Source organism: Epargyreus clarus, unplaced genomic scaffold (genome assembly GCF_041222505.1).
Source record: "Epargyreus clarus isolate Ecla_fem2 unplaced genomic scaffold, WU_Ecla_fem_2.2 ptg000017l, whole genome shotgun sequence".
Lineage (NCBI taxonomy): Eukaryota > Metazoa > Arthropoda > Insecta > Lepidoptera > Hesperiidae > Epargyreus > Epargyreus clarus.
In genome coordinates this window covers 3,903,483-3,916,685 of record NW_027332225.1, presented here as the reverse complement: position 1 = coordinate 3,916,685, position 13,203 = coordinate 3,903,483, and the positions used below count along the sequence as shown (strand labels likewise).

General features: G+C 35.1%; 1 protein-coding gene across 4 annotated transcripts in view; it reads left to right on the top strand.

Annotated features, from left to right (window-relative positions):
• Window positions 1-6,827, top strand: part of Syt4 (Synaptotagmin 4) — a 37,232-nt gene extending 30,405 nt beyond the window's left edge. For 3 of the 4 annotated variants that reach the window (XM_073082042.1, XM_073082040.1, XM_073082043.1), the window contains exons 5-10: window positions 3,716-3,850; window positions 4,333-4,446; window positions 4,857-4,968; window positions 5,519-5,667; window positions 6,071-6,263; window positions 6,605-6,827. In XM_073082042.1, coding sequence (XP_072938143.1) covers window positions 3,716-3,850; window positions 4,333-4,446; window positions 4,857-4,968; window positions 5,519-5,667; window positions 6,071-6,263; window positions 6,605-6,721 — 820 coding nt within the window. In that variant the 3' untranslated portion in view covers window positions 6,722-6,827. The remainder of the gene's footprint in view (window positions 1-3,715; window positions 3,851-4,332; window positions 4,447-4,856; window positions 4,969-5,518; window positions 5,668-6,070; window positions 6,264-6,604) is intronic. The other variant, XM_073082044.1, reaches the window with a different exon arrangement.
• The last annotated feature ends 6,376 nt before the right edge of the window (window positions 6,828-13,203 follow it).

Below are 13,203 nucleotides of genomic sequence, written 5' to 3'. Positions count from 1 at the left end.
ACAGGCTTTAGAATTTTTAGTTAGGTAAAAGATTACAATAGTTAGGTATTTTGGTTAGGAAAAAGGCTGAAAGAAACATATGTTCAAAGCCGTTAAGCGAAAATCACTAGGCTCGACTTGGGGGGGCACTGCCGTGTCCCCAGATTAAGTGAAATGGCTTTAAAACAGGTATCCGTTTGAAAGCTGACGAGAAAAACAAAGAGTGTAAGCCTGTTTTCATTTTCAACATTAATTTAAGTAGGTACTTTTAAATTCTCTGTGAAAATTTAATCTATACTATTGGTGCCCGCGGCTTCGCCCGCATTTTAAAGAAATAATATGACTACATAAAACGGAAAATTTGTACCTGCATTGGAATGACAGTGGTGCCATCTGTCGAAAATTGGTCTTACCAACTCCCAAACCCTCGTGGGCTCTTGGACAACAATTTTGTTAAAAAACACTTGATCAAATGCATAGTTTCCGTTTCTATAACTACTTACGAAATAGAAATTAATTAAAATCCTTTTCCCACGGACTAAATTGTGAATCTAAACCATTGTCAAGTCCCCTTGAACACACACAACAAATTTCATCAAAATCAGTCCGGTCGTTAAGGAGGAGTTAAGTGACATACACACGCACATAAGAAATATATATATAAAGATAGGAAGAACGATATTTTAAAAATAACATTAATAATGAAATAAGAATGATCCCATACCGCGTGCACCACGTGGTGTAATAATATGACATAATATATCCTTGGGCATATGGAAGACAAAATTCATCTCATGAAGTAATCATGGGTATTTTTTCAGCCAGGCTAATACTGATAAGAAACATTTACTTAGCGAGAAAGCGTTTTCTACGAAATCTAGGCTACGCACGAAACAAGACTAGTTTTATGGCCGACATATTCCATTTAAGTCTATGTTACTCCTGAGTTAGTAACGTCATCGCCTTTATATAAGGTATATTTTTGAGATAATAAAGACATACTCTTACTTAAAACTACGAAAAAAGTAAAGTAGATGTTGAGCTTGGAAATAAAAAGACGAAATAGAATCACGATGAGTTTTATAAAGTTTTAAAGGCGTAGCTATAATCTTTTTAACACGCTTTTATTAGCTTGGATTGTATGTATGTAGGTTTTTTTTTTTTTTTTTTTTTTCTGAGTGGAAAAATTCTATTACGTATCATAGGGTCTAGATGTTTTGGACCCCGTATGTCGGACTTGGCCTGGTAGCGACCTGTACCGACTAAAAAACCGCCTCTCTCGTCTGCCTTCGTTGTTCCCCGTGGGATCACCGTTAAGTATTTCTTCACGGGGGAAGGTCTTAGCTGTTTATACGCTGTTTTCATCTATTGCTTGGCTACCAGTCATTCGAGCTCTTTCTCTTTCTTGGACACGTAGTTCCTTGAGGACTTCTGTCGCATAGGTGTTTGTCGCGTCCCATGCCTCTTTCGTCTTTATCATTGCTGACACTAACTTTTCTGGCTGCATTTTACACCTCACTGTTGCTTCCCACTTTATCCTAGCCACTTCAAATCGCGGACATACGAAAAATACGTGTTCCGCGTCTTCGTTAGTGTCTGCGCAGATAGGGCATTCTGGGGAACCGATGGAGGTATTCACGAAAACATCCGTGGCCTGAAAGCATTTGGGTGAGATAATAATTCAGCTCTCCATGTTTGCGGTCCATCCATTTGTCTATTTCAGGTATGAGCCGGTGAGTCCATCTACCTTTAGTTGATGCGTCCCAGCGTGTCTGCCAGTTGTCTATACTTCTTTTTCTTTCCTTATTTCTCATTTCAGATGGTGCCAGGTCGGAGCCGTCTTTCCGGAGGTAGTAGAGGGAGTTTCGCTCCGCCGCAAGTATTTCTATTGGCATCATACCAGCAATCACACACACTGCATCTTCTGAGACTGTGCGGAACGCGCAAGCTACGCGTAGTGCGCTTATTCTGTAAACAGATGCAATTTCGCGTCGGGTTTCTTGATTGGCAAGTGCCAATGACCATATTGGGGCTCCGTACATTAGTACAGATGTGACTACACTTGTCAGTAAAAGTCTTCTTTTCTGCTTTGGTCCTCCGACCTTCGGCATTATTCTTGCCAAGTTAGTCACCACTCTGGATGCCTTTGCTGCGGCGCTTTCTACGTGTTTCTTGAAGCTTAGGCGCGTGTCTATCATCACTCCAAGGTAACGAATAAATGGTTGTGTCGTAATTGTGTGTTGTCCAACTCTTTGTGACATTGTCTCAATCTGTTTTCTGCTGGTGATGAGAACAGCTTCCGTTTTGTGTTCAGCAAGTTTGAGTCCGACTTGCTCCATCCAGTTCTGGATGACCACGTAGGTTTGATCGAAGGCCCAGTTGATTTCCTCAATATATTTGGCAACAATTACTATTTAATTGTATGTATGTAGGTATGTATGTATGTATGTATGTATGTATGTATGTATGTATGTAGGTATGTAGGTATGTATGTAAGTAACACGTAACGGAATCTTTGAAACCGATTTCTATCCACTTTGAACGTTCAGTTTAATTCAAAATTTTGAAGAATTATCAAAAACCGATGACAATACACGATTTTAATAATTTTGTACCATTGGTCTTATCAATCTCCTCAGGATTAACGCTTTTCGAACCTGATAAATGGAGCACCCCACCTTTTTTACAATTATACTATTTACTGTTCCTTAATTGATTCTTAGATTGAAAATTTTTTTACTACTTTTTAGTTGATTTTATCATAAAAGCGTGTTTTTTTAGTTTTTTGAACTATATTTATCCTACCTATGATTTGTACAATATCCTCAGATTATAAGTACATTATACATATATTTTTTAGACAAATTTATATTGAATTCCTACTGTGTTCTGGTTTAAATGAGACATTTCTCCGAGACATTCCTAAGTTGGAAGGTCAGGAGTAAGAACGCATCTGTGACCGACCTCAGATAGGATTCTATTGTTATCTGAAGTAGATTACAGATGTCCATGAGCGGCAGGCCACTTACCATCAAGTGGACTGCATGCTCGTCTGCTACTATACCTTCAAACGATTTGGGTCATTATTTGCAAAAATAACATAAGTAATTTAGATATAGCATAAACAACGTTTAGTAATATATATAGCTTAAATTTAAATAAAGTAAATCCTGAGTAATTATACTTTGCTTTGAAATGTAGATTGTTCACTTTGTTATGACGCGTTACTTCAAAAGTTTTGAGAGAATAAATACCTAGCTTAAATGGTACAGGGCTAGATAGTTCAGATTGTTTTAACAGTACTATTTAGTACTTTGGATATTTATGTCTTACCGCTTGTTATCTAACTTGGAGAATTAATTAACTTTTAAGACTTCTAACAACAACTCTGTTTTCTAATCAAATAAATTGTACTTTACCCAAACACTTTTATAATTATGTCCTGAGAACTTTGTTTAAAGATTTTATAAGGCAGATTTGTTTGGCGTACTTTACATACGAAGCAGTTATAGCCTAGTAGTTAAGAAACGGCCTCTCATACGGGGGTACGAGGTTCGGTAATAAGTTGATGACAACGACTTTTATACCGCCAAACCACTCGATGGCATAGTCAACAAAATGAAAAACACCTTATTTTAATTCCAAAATCAATCCTCAGCTAAAATCCAAAACAAAAAAGCTAAAATGAGGTAACAGCACCAAGTAACTTTATTTATGTCAATCAAATATTTTACAGCTATGAGAACGAGAAGAATGCTCTGGTGGTGTCGGTGGTGTCGTGCCAGGGGCTGCCAGGCCGCGAGCCGGCTGGTCCTGACCCCTATGTCAAGCTTCAGCTGCTGCCCGACAAACAGCATAAGGTCAAGACAAGGTATGTAGCTCGAAATCTAATATGGATTTCGAGCAACTATGAAATGTAATGTCTTTCACGATTACATTTGAATTGTTTCAACAATCCATCAATGTTGGACTTCAAGCTGGAATCCGGGAGTGTATTATTAAACCATTCTAGTATTAATTCTCTATTCAGGAATTATATGGATTTAGGATATTGACCATGTATTCATGGCTGGTTGATTTAGACTTTAGAAGCTCTATTTTTGGATCCTGATGATAATGAAATTCTGCGTATTTTAGAAAGTGCTCTGGAAATCCTTTAAAGTGAAGCTTATCCTAATATATATTTATATTTAAGTTTATCTTCGGGAGGTTTACACGGGAGGGTTACACAAAAGCGACAGTTTATGTAGATGACCACGCCGACAGTCGCTGGCGACAACTGGCACCAGTCAACGACGTGGGAACACCCACTAACGATCGTTGAGGAAACTAAACTATGTCTCGCTTTTCCAGAGTGGTGCGCAAGACTCGGTGCCCGGTTTACGATGAGGACTTCACTTTCTACGGCCTCGCTCCTCACCAGCTCGCTGGTATCACTCTGCACTTCGTTGTTCTCAGCTTTGATAGGTGAGTGTTATTATGATCCCTGTAATTGTTCAAGAAATCAGTTATTCTTTAAGATTGTAAATAATAATTGGTCAGGAATTTGGTTCAGGAAACTGCAGTATAAGAAATGGAAACATACAATGACGTATGAAACTTTTAGTCCATTTTCATATCTAACTGTGAAATAATAAAATTATCAAAATTGCGGTGGTTAATTAAAGGATTTCTTTTTATTTTATTTTAGAGAGGGTGTTCATAAATAACCCTTTACTTTTTGTTCTTTAGGTATGCTTGATAACTCTTGAATCATTTATAACTATTAATAAACACTAAAATATACTGTTCTTGTAATGTTGATCTTATTCAACCAATTTACCATCTTAATTTTAATTTATCGAGTGATTAACTAACACATATTAATTATATTGCAGATATTCCCGTGACGAAATCATCGGCGAAGTCGTGTCCCCCCTGTCTAGCCTGCAGCTGCAGAGTGGCGAGGCCATGGCCCTTTGCCGCGAGATTCAACCCCGCAGCTTGAAGGTACCTGTTTGTTGTTGTTTATATGTTTTGCAAGTAGCGGATATGCAATCCTCTGCGGGTCCTCTTTTTACATATAACAGAATCTTTCTAACTGAGCCTGAAATTTTGGGAATGTTTTCTTAAAGCAAAATAATTGTTGAGGTGGTCAATCAGAACATTTGATGTTGGAGATAATACATTTATTTTTAAATTCTGCTAGTTAGACACCCATAGAATCAAAGCAATTTTGTTCGTAGGAGTCTTCCTATTTAGATTCGGTGAGGTTCTCGAGGTGTTCAAATGACTTAGTGCGAACAAAAAGAGGATTCTTTCATTCTTCCAGGATCTTTCCACTGAAATTCACTGTTCATTTCATTGCCACGGACTGACAGTCATATTCCATAAGTCAAGGCTGTTGAATGAGGTTCTACGCTACTACCAACATTCCATTTCTCATCATCGTTGTCCATCAATCTATCAAACACTCTGTTCTACGTTCCACTTGTCATCGTCATGCCCCATCAGTAAGCTAGAGCGCTGCTGGTTCAGGTTCTACAATAATAAAGCGTAGTCCGACATCTACTTCATCCAGATGCGTGCTGCGGGGCGCGGCGAGGTGCTGGTGTCGCTGTGCTGGCAGCCCGCCGCCGCGCGGCTCACTGTCGTGCTGCTGAAGGCCCGGAACCTGCCCAAGATGGATGTTACTGGACTTGCTGATCCGTGAGTGATTGATAATTGTTAACAATCTAGAAACCGAACATGCAGAGCTCTTGTTGGCAAACGGTGGTTGTCGTAGACATCCGCATATTAATTTGGAGCTGATTAGATTTGCAGTCAATACAAATTGGAATCATTGATACGATGCCTCCTCCGTGACAACTAATGAAACTTTGTGTTTTCATCTTAGTACACCCTTTAAACCAGAATGATATGAGAAATAAGTATTGCGGTGTTTTAGCCATAGATGAATTCAAAACAAAGCAAATGTATAATCTCCTGTTAAGAAATCGATTTAAAGCATTTCCGAAGTCAAATTGATACATATACTACTATAGATGTAATAGAGTTGACTTGACTTTTTATCAGCATCTTTTAACATTTCCCAAAACGTAATCTTCCTCAGCTACGTGAAGATGTACCTGCTGTACAACGGTCAGCGCATCGCTAAGAAGAAGACGCATGTGAAGAAACGCACCCTGAACCCGGTGTTCAACGAGTCGTTCGTGTTCGAGGTGCCCGCCGCGCCCGCCGCCACGCTCGACCACGTGTCGCTCGAGCTGCTGGTGCTGGACTGGGACCGCGTCACTAAGAACGAGGTTGGTAGCAGTCAGACTACAGGCGGTCGGCACCCTGAATCTAGTGTTCAACGAGTACGGTGTCTTCGAAGTAAAAACGTTTAAGTAGGTGTCGTTCGAGCTTTCCAATTTATTTTACAACCACTCGTGAATGTTCGCACTGGCGCCACAAAATTAAGATAAGATCCAAGCCGCGTGGTTAGCAGCCCCCGCTGTTTACCGCTGGTGCATAAAAGGGATAAGATCTTTAATAGCACCCCTGCTTCACGCATAAAAGTGTGTCGATCTGTACTTTTGTGTCTATCATGTGGTTCCATCATATTTTCTCCAGCACCAGTTGACGTTATAATGTATCGTTGCAGGTAATCGGTCGGCTGGAGCTGGGCGCGGAGGGCGCGGGCAGCGCGCGCCACCACTGGCGCGAGGTGCAGGCCGCGCCGCGCCGCCAGATCGCCGACTGGCACAAGCTGCGCGAGTGAACACCGCACACCACCCGCACACCCGTTACCGCTGTTAGCCTCTTATCACGCGGGTTTGTCAAATACATGCGGGACAAACGCAGGTTAAAGTTTTACTTAGCAACCACTCGTGTCATATTTTCAATTGTTAATGAAAATTAAAAAAATATTATTTATTTGTTAAATTAAAAAGTTTTACTTAGCAACCACTCGTGTCATATTTTCAATTGTTAATGAAAATTAAAAAAATATTATTTATTTGTTAAATTAAAAAGGTTCAATTTCGAGTTCATCCATATTTGAAATAAGAGTACTTAATGGTCTACCGTACACAAGCGGGTGCGACTCGCTCGTAGACTCCGCATCACGCGTGCGTTGCGCTTACATGATAAGTATCTACGAAATGGTGAAATTGCTAGTGACTGCGAACAAACCTGCGTGATAGGAACAAGGCACGTAGTGTTGTAAGAAAATGAACTATCGATCTATACGTAGTGTTCCCTAAATCACATCCCTAACTCTTCAATGATTCACCTGTAATTGATCGCTGCAAAAATTGGCGTGGGCAACATCCCTTAGGGCACAACGCTAGTATCAATAGAATTATATGTTTATTTTCGTGCAACACTTCTTGTCAACAGCGTTCTGAAGCTAAACCCTCCCCACCCTCCATTCCGTTTCATCACGTATCTTCTTTAGTTTATCGACTTCTTCCATTATTTAAATATCGGTAGTATCAATGACACAACGGGGTAAATACGTCGTGGCGTGCATTGAAAAAAATGTGTAAGTAAAACCTTGCAACTTTATCTTCAGGAATAGCAAGGCATCTGAGTGGTAAATGTGGCAAGCGTAATAGAAAGGTTAATGTTATCCCTCTATTGAATACTTATTTCTTGTTCCTTTTTATTGCTCGCTTTCTAAAATATTCTTTGCTTGCTATCCTTAACTTTACAAATTAGTTCACAACTGTGTATTAACTCATCATCCGATGTTCCCCTACCTCCTCAGTGTTCCCGTAAATGTTTCGTAATATAATTATTGATGTTACTTCATTAGTGATTTAGAAATATTAGTATGTTGTCAATGTTCTCATTCAAAACTTTTCATTCTAATAATTCGCGATTATTAATATATCTATTCTATTGTATACATATATTCTAATATATACTTGGCAAAGGTTTATTTTTTTATCTTTACTTAGTTATGCTTTAATCTAATACCTAAAATGTCTTTTAATCTAATAACACTTTCATAGGAATTCATGATAATTCGAATATTAAAACGCTCTACATAACTAATCAAATATTAAGAGTATTAAATAATACTTTTATAAGTTGAGCCAAAATATAGTTTGTTCACTCTTTACGAATGCACTCAAGGATAGCTAGGGATACTTCGCGGGTGAGTAGAGTTTTAAGCCAAAGTCCAGAACAGGTACAGAAGTTTGTTTTAGTATTAATTGGTAATTAAAGTATATTTTGTATTAGATAGAAAAATTTATTTCATAATCCAGATTTTGAAGAAGTTTCCACGTCAATCGCAACGCTTGATTTTTGACATTTGAGTGATGAAAACAAAATGGCCGCACAATGAAGGTGGCTCCCTCAATGCATTTTGAAATTGGAATTTATTTTTAATGAATTTTAGACGCACATATTAGATTTTTGTGTACCTAACTATTTTAGAAACGGTATCTGCATTTTGCACATCATAAACAATATTTTTATTCGTCAGTCGATTGTGATTAAACTTGTAAGAAGATTATTTATTTTTCAGTAGAAAAATAGATATGAAAATTCAATTTTCCGTAGTCGACTATTGCATTCAACTTTAACAATAAGAAGGAATTGATTTATGCACTAAAACTAATACAGATTAAGAAAAATGTTTCATAATGACTGACATCATTTAACAATCTGTGGTAGATCGTTTTACATAAAACAAACTACTAACTTGAGGGGGCAGGATAAAAAATATGTACATGCAAATATGCACCTTATTTACAAATTCGTATAATTAATTAACATATCTAATTATAAGACACTTCATGTACTCGAATAAACATTATATTTTAAGTATGTAAAGTTTAATAACACTATTAATTTAATATAATATTTTTTTCTGAATATCTATTATTTTAATCGTAACATTACAAAGTGTTATTAAGGCCACCGAGGTAACGTTAATTTATTAAATAGAAAATAAATAAACGGTATGTGTCTAATTTAATTATTATAATAATCTTTATTTTATCTTATCAGAAACTACGATAAATTTAAGTTGTAGCCTCCTTTGTAAATTAGCCTCCACTCATATTAGCAACTATTTTCTCTACTCGTAATTATAATCAAATTAATCTGTACATTTTTATTTTAACATTTTTTATCCGAAAGTTTATACCTAGGTATTCACTTGCTTTCTTTTACTTTAAAAAATATTACTTGAAGTATGCAATTTATTTTTATTAAAGGTATACATATATATAATTTGTTTATGTCGTTATTTTTAAAGCCAAAAGCCATGAATGCAAAGCCATGAAATTTCGTTTTAAAAATAAAAAAATGCGTAAGAACTAAGAATTATTTGTTTGGAAAAGACTATAAAAGTCGACATAAATATAATTAAATGATATGAATATAATACTCATTGTATTGGTTAGTTTGTGGTCAAAATTATGTACCTATAGTTAATAGGTTAGAGAAATAAATCTATTTTATACTAACTGTAGTGGTACCCATTAGGTTTAATCTAAGTACTTAGTGAGAGCTCATTTGAAAGCTTCGAGCTTCATAGTCACGTGTACCTTCCTAGTGTCGCATGTATCACGATAGATGGCGCTTTAACTGTTATCCCATTTGTCTCGTTCGATATTCAAATTCAAATATCTTGTAATAGGTATATCTAGTAATCAGATATAAAAGGGTACCTACATGAGAAATTAAATAAAATAATTTTAACGATACAAAGAAAAGCTACCATGTCGCTCATTTCGAGATATTTCAAAGGTATTTTTCAATTTACAATCTACATTAAAGTCAAATGTTTTGTAACAAAATTAGTTGAATACTTTATAAATTTCTAGACGCATTTTTATCTACGTACAGCCGTATGTAAAACTATCTACAGACGGAAAGTGGAATAATGTTGTTAATGGAAATAATTAAATCTATAACAATTTATCTATTTCTAATCACATGAACTATGACACAATGATAATGACATTTAATAGAGCGATATAATTAATTTATGATGAAACACTGGGTTAGCGGTATGTTATCAGCACAATAAAAAGACGCTGGCTTTTAAATTCAACTTAAAATGTTGTTTCTTAAAAAGTACACTTCAATGTTGTAACTTAAGACTTAAGATTGACAAGGCACTTAAGAACGTTAAGTATACTTTTTAAGATACGTAAGCTAATAAAAAATCTCCATACTTCGACATTCCAAGGAATTACTTGTAAATAATCATCGAACCATTATAACGAATATTCTCATTCTACTCGTTAGTATAAGTCTTTAATGTTTAAAGTGTCACACCCTATATTTCAGTTGTCCTATTTTTAATATGAGTGTCGTAGATGCAAATTAATACAAATACTCACGACGGACTTAGGGCAGTTTTCCTGTCACGCGCGTCCTGCCCACATGCATGCTATTTGATTCCTATTGTGTCATACACACGCATACGGGTCGCGAAGGTACTGTGGCAATGTTATTCATTTGTGCGTAGGGCACGCGCGTGCGAACGTAGTTACGCGCGACAGGAAAAGCGTCCTTATACAAGCAAATACACATGTGATATGGTAGCAAGAAATAACAGATATAATAAAATTTAATAAAAATTATAATACCAAAAGCAAACCGGTAGGTTGTTTAAACGATTTATTATTTATTCCTTGCTACACATAACAAAACTATATTTAGGCTTCATATTATCACACAGAGATTCTATAAAGGGAATGAGTATCCCAATCTCCAACGGTAGATTGTACGCAGTTGGGAAATAAATTTATAATTGCATTTTTTTAAGGCTATAAAATCATATTTATCATTTATGATGTATGTCCTATGTTATTGTCTATTTATTAGACATTTTGAACATAATATTAGTATACACATTTGGTGTATTCCCGGAATTTGGTGAACGCACTGCCGTACGCACTTTCATCTGTTTATTTATTTTATTATAACTTTTAATTAAATAATTTTATTTATTAAAGTATAATATAACTTTAGTATAAAGAAAGAATTTACAAAAGTGTTAAGGCTTGATGGTATTTTCTACCAGATGACTACATGATGTCTTTCTGTATGTCTTCTTGATCTCTGTGTGATATATTGAAGTCATGGTAAACCTGCATCTTATTGTACCAGCACTTAGTGTCAATGTCAACTTCACCAATATCAGATTGTATACTAAGGGATTTTAGTGAATAAATTATTGACTGGTGCTTTCACAGATTGTTGGTTTTATTTCATAATACCCTTATAGATAAGTATAGATATCTCACCGCCTTGTAACTGAAGGAAGCCATTAAATATCTTAAACGGCTGACAATGTGTCAGCCATTTAATGGTTGTCATAGTGTTATTTACGCGGAACAGTGTGTGTGCAGTTAAGTGGTGCAAAAAACGAAACGAAATCAAAGAAAAAGTGTGGAGAAATATCGTTTTATTCGTAAATGCTCTAAAAGCTACATTTTTTTTAATATTTTTCAAACACTAAAATAGATGTCAGTGACAATTTCAATTGTCAAAACTGTTTACATTTTCTTGTAAGGAGTGAGTAATCTTTACTAATCTATGAATACCCTTATTCAAATTTGGTCAAGAGTCGACATATATCTTCTGTTCTACCTTTTCAGTATCTATTACTATACATATGCACTTCGAATCGTTAAAGAAATAGTTATAATAGTGGTTTGTAGGATAGGATATGTGCAGTGGCGGACTGAGGTCATCGGAGGCCCAGGCGGAAAGTAGAATGGAGGCCCCCAGTGAAAAAATTCGCCTGTGATTCCGTGACCTCTATTGTTTTCGCTGACTGATATACATTTCATAGATTGTTTGGTTCTGACTACGCTTTTTTTTAGCAACTGTGGTTGGAGACGATATGTGATTTCTTATATATGTATATCATATTAAATTTGTATTTCCTATAAACTTTGGTCTTCACAAATATGCTACCAATTTTAAATCAAGGCATGACTCTATTTCAGAATTTATTACTTACCTATTTTTAGTTTATTTCATTATAACATTTATGAATCTGTATCAAATAGATAGATACTTGTGTATTTTGTTCAGTGTATTGAGACAACCATTCAAATTCAAAAAGGGCTTAAAATATAAAATAAATAAAACGAAGTCTTATCAATTGTATATTTGTTATCAAATCTTATTACATATAACACAGCTTAACAAAGTTGAAAATATTTATATATATTATAAGGGCCAATTCTACAGTCGTGTGAGCATACCAGTAAGACAAATGATATAAGATGTATATTAGAGATATATTATGAGATCGATCTCAGCTTACTGGCAACTAAATTGGCCCTTTATATAAACCTTAGTCCAGTGTGGAGTTCAGTACATAAGTGCTATATTAAACACATGCCGTGTATATATATTACTGAATAACATTAAATCTTAAGCTATGAGTTTTATGAAAGTTAAGTTGCAGATTATGTATATTACAAGTCAGTAAAACTAGAAAATTGTGATGTCAAAAAAACCGTTGATCTTGTAAATTCGAGTTCGTTTACAAAAATTTACGACGGAAACTCGATTTTACAATTTTACAAAAATGCTATTTAAAATGCGTTGTTGACAGTTATAGCCGTTTCGGTCGATGTTACACTTCATAATCTTTTAAATAGTCAATTATACATTATATAATTATGTAAAACAAAGATATTACGGTTAGTATACAAAAAAAAAACAAGCTTGTTATGTTTGAATACAGACCAATCATATGAGTATTGCATATTATTTTACAAATTAATTTTGATATCGTGAAAACAATGCCAGTAGAAATTAAAATAATTACATGTTTTTTTACTATCACAAACTTTTTCGTAAATTACACAGCAATTAACTACAAAAATAATAGCAGTTGAAATTTAAGTTCATTTACAAGAAAAACTAAATAATGAGCAATTATTTAAATAATATTGTATCGTGTTTACATTCGAAATTATTCATTACACTTTATATTTTCTTTGATTTCATCTAGCTTTGAAACTTGATGTTTTATCCTACAGAAAAGAGAAAATACAGTAATTGTTGCGATAAAATGATTTGCTAAAAAAAGCCTAAAATACAACTTGAATAGCTAGCAATATCATGGTTGTCCTTCAACAAAAATTATAACTCTAAATTACAATTTTCAAATTTTCAAATACAATTATACATGGCATAATTTGTCCTAAAATCCGTTATTTCAAAATCATGAGTATGTCATTACATCACAGATACAAACGGTAATTATTGCTT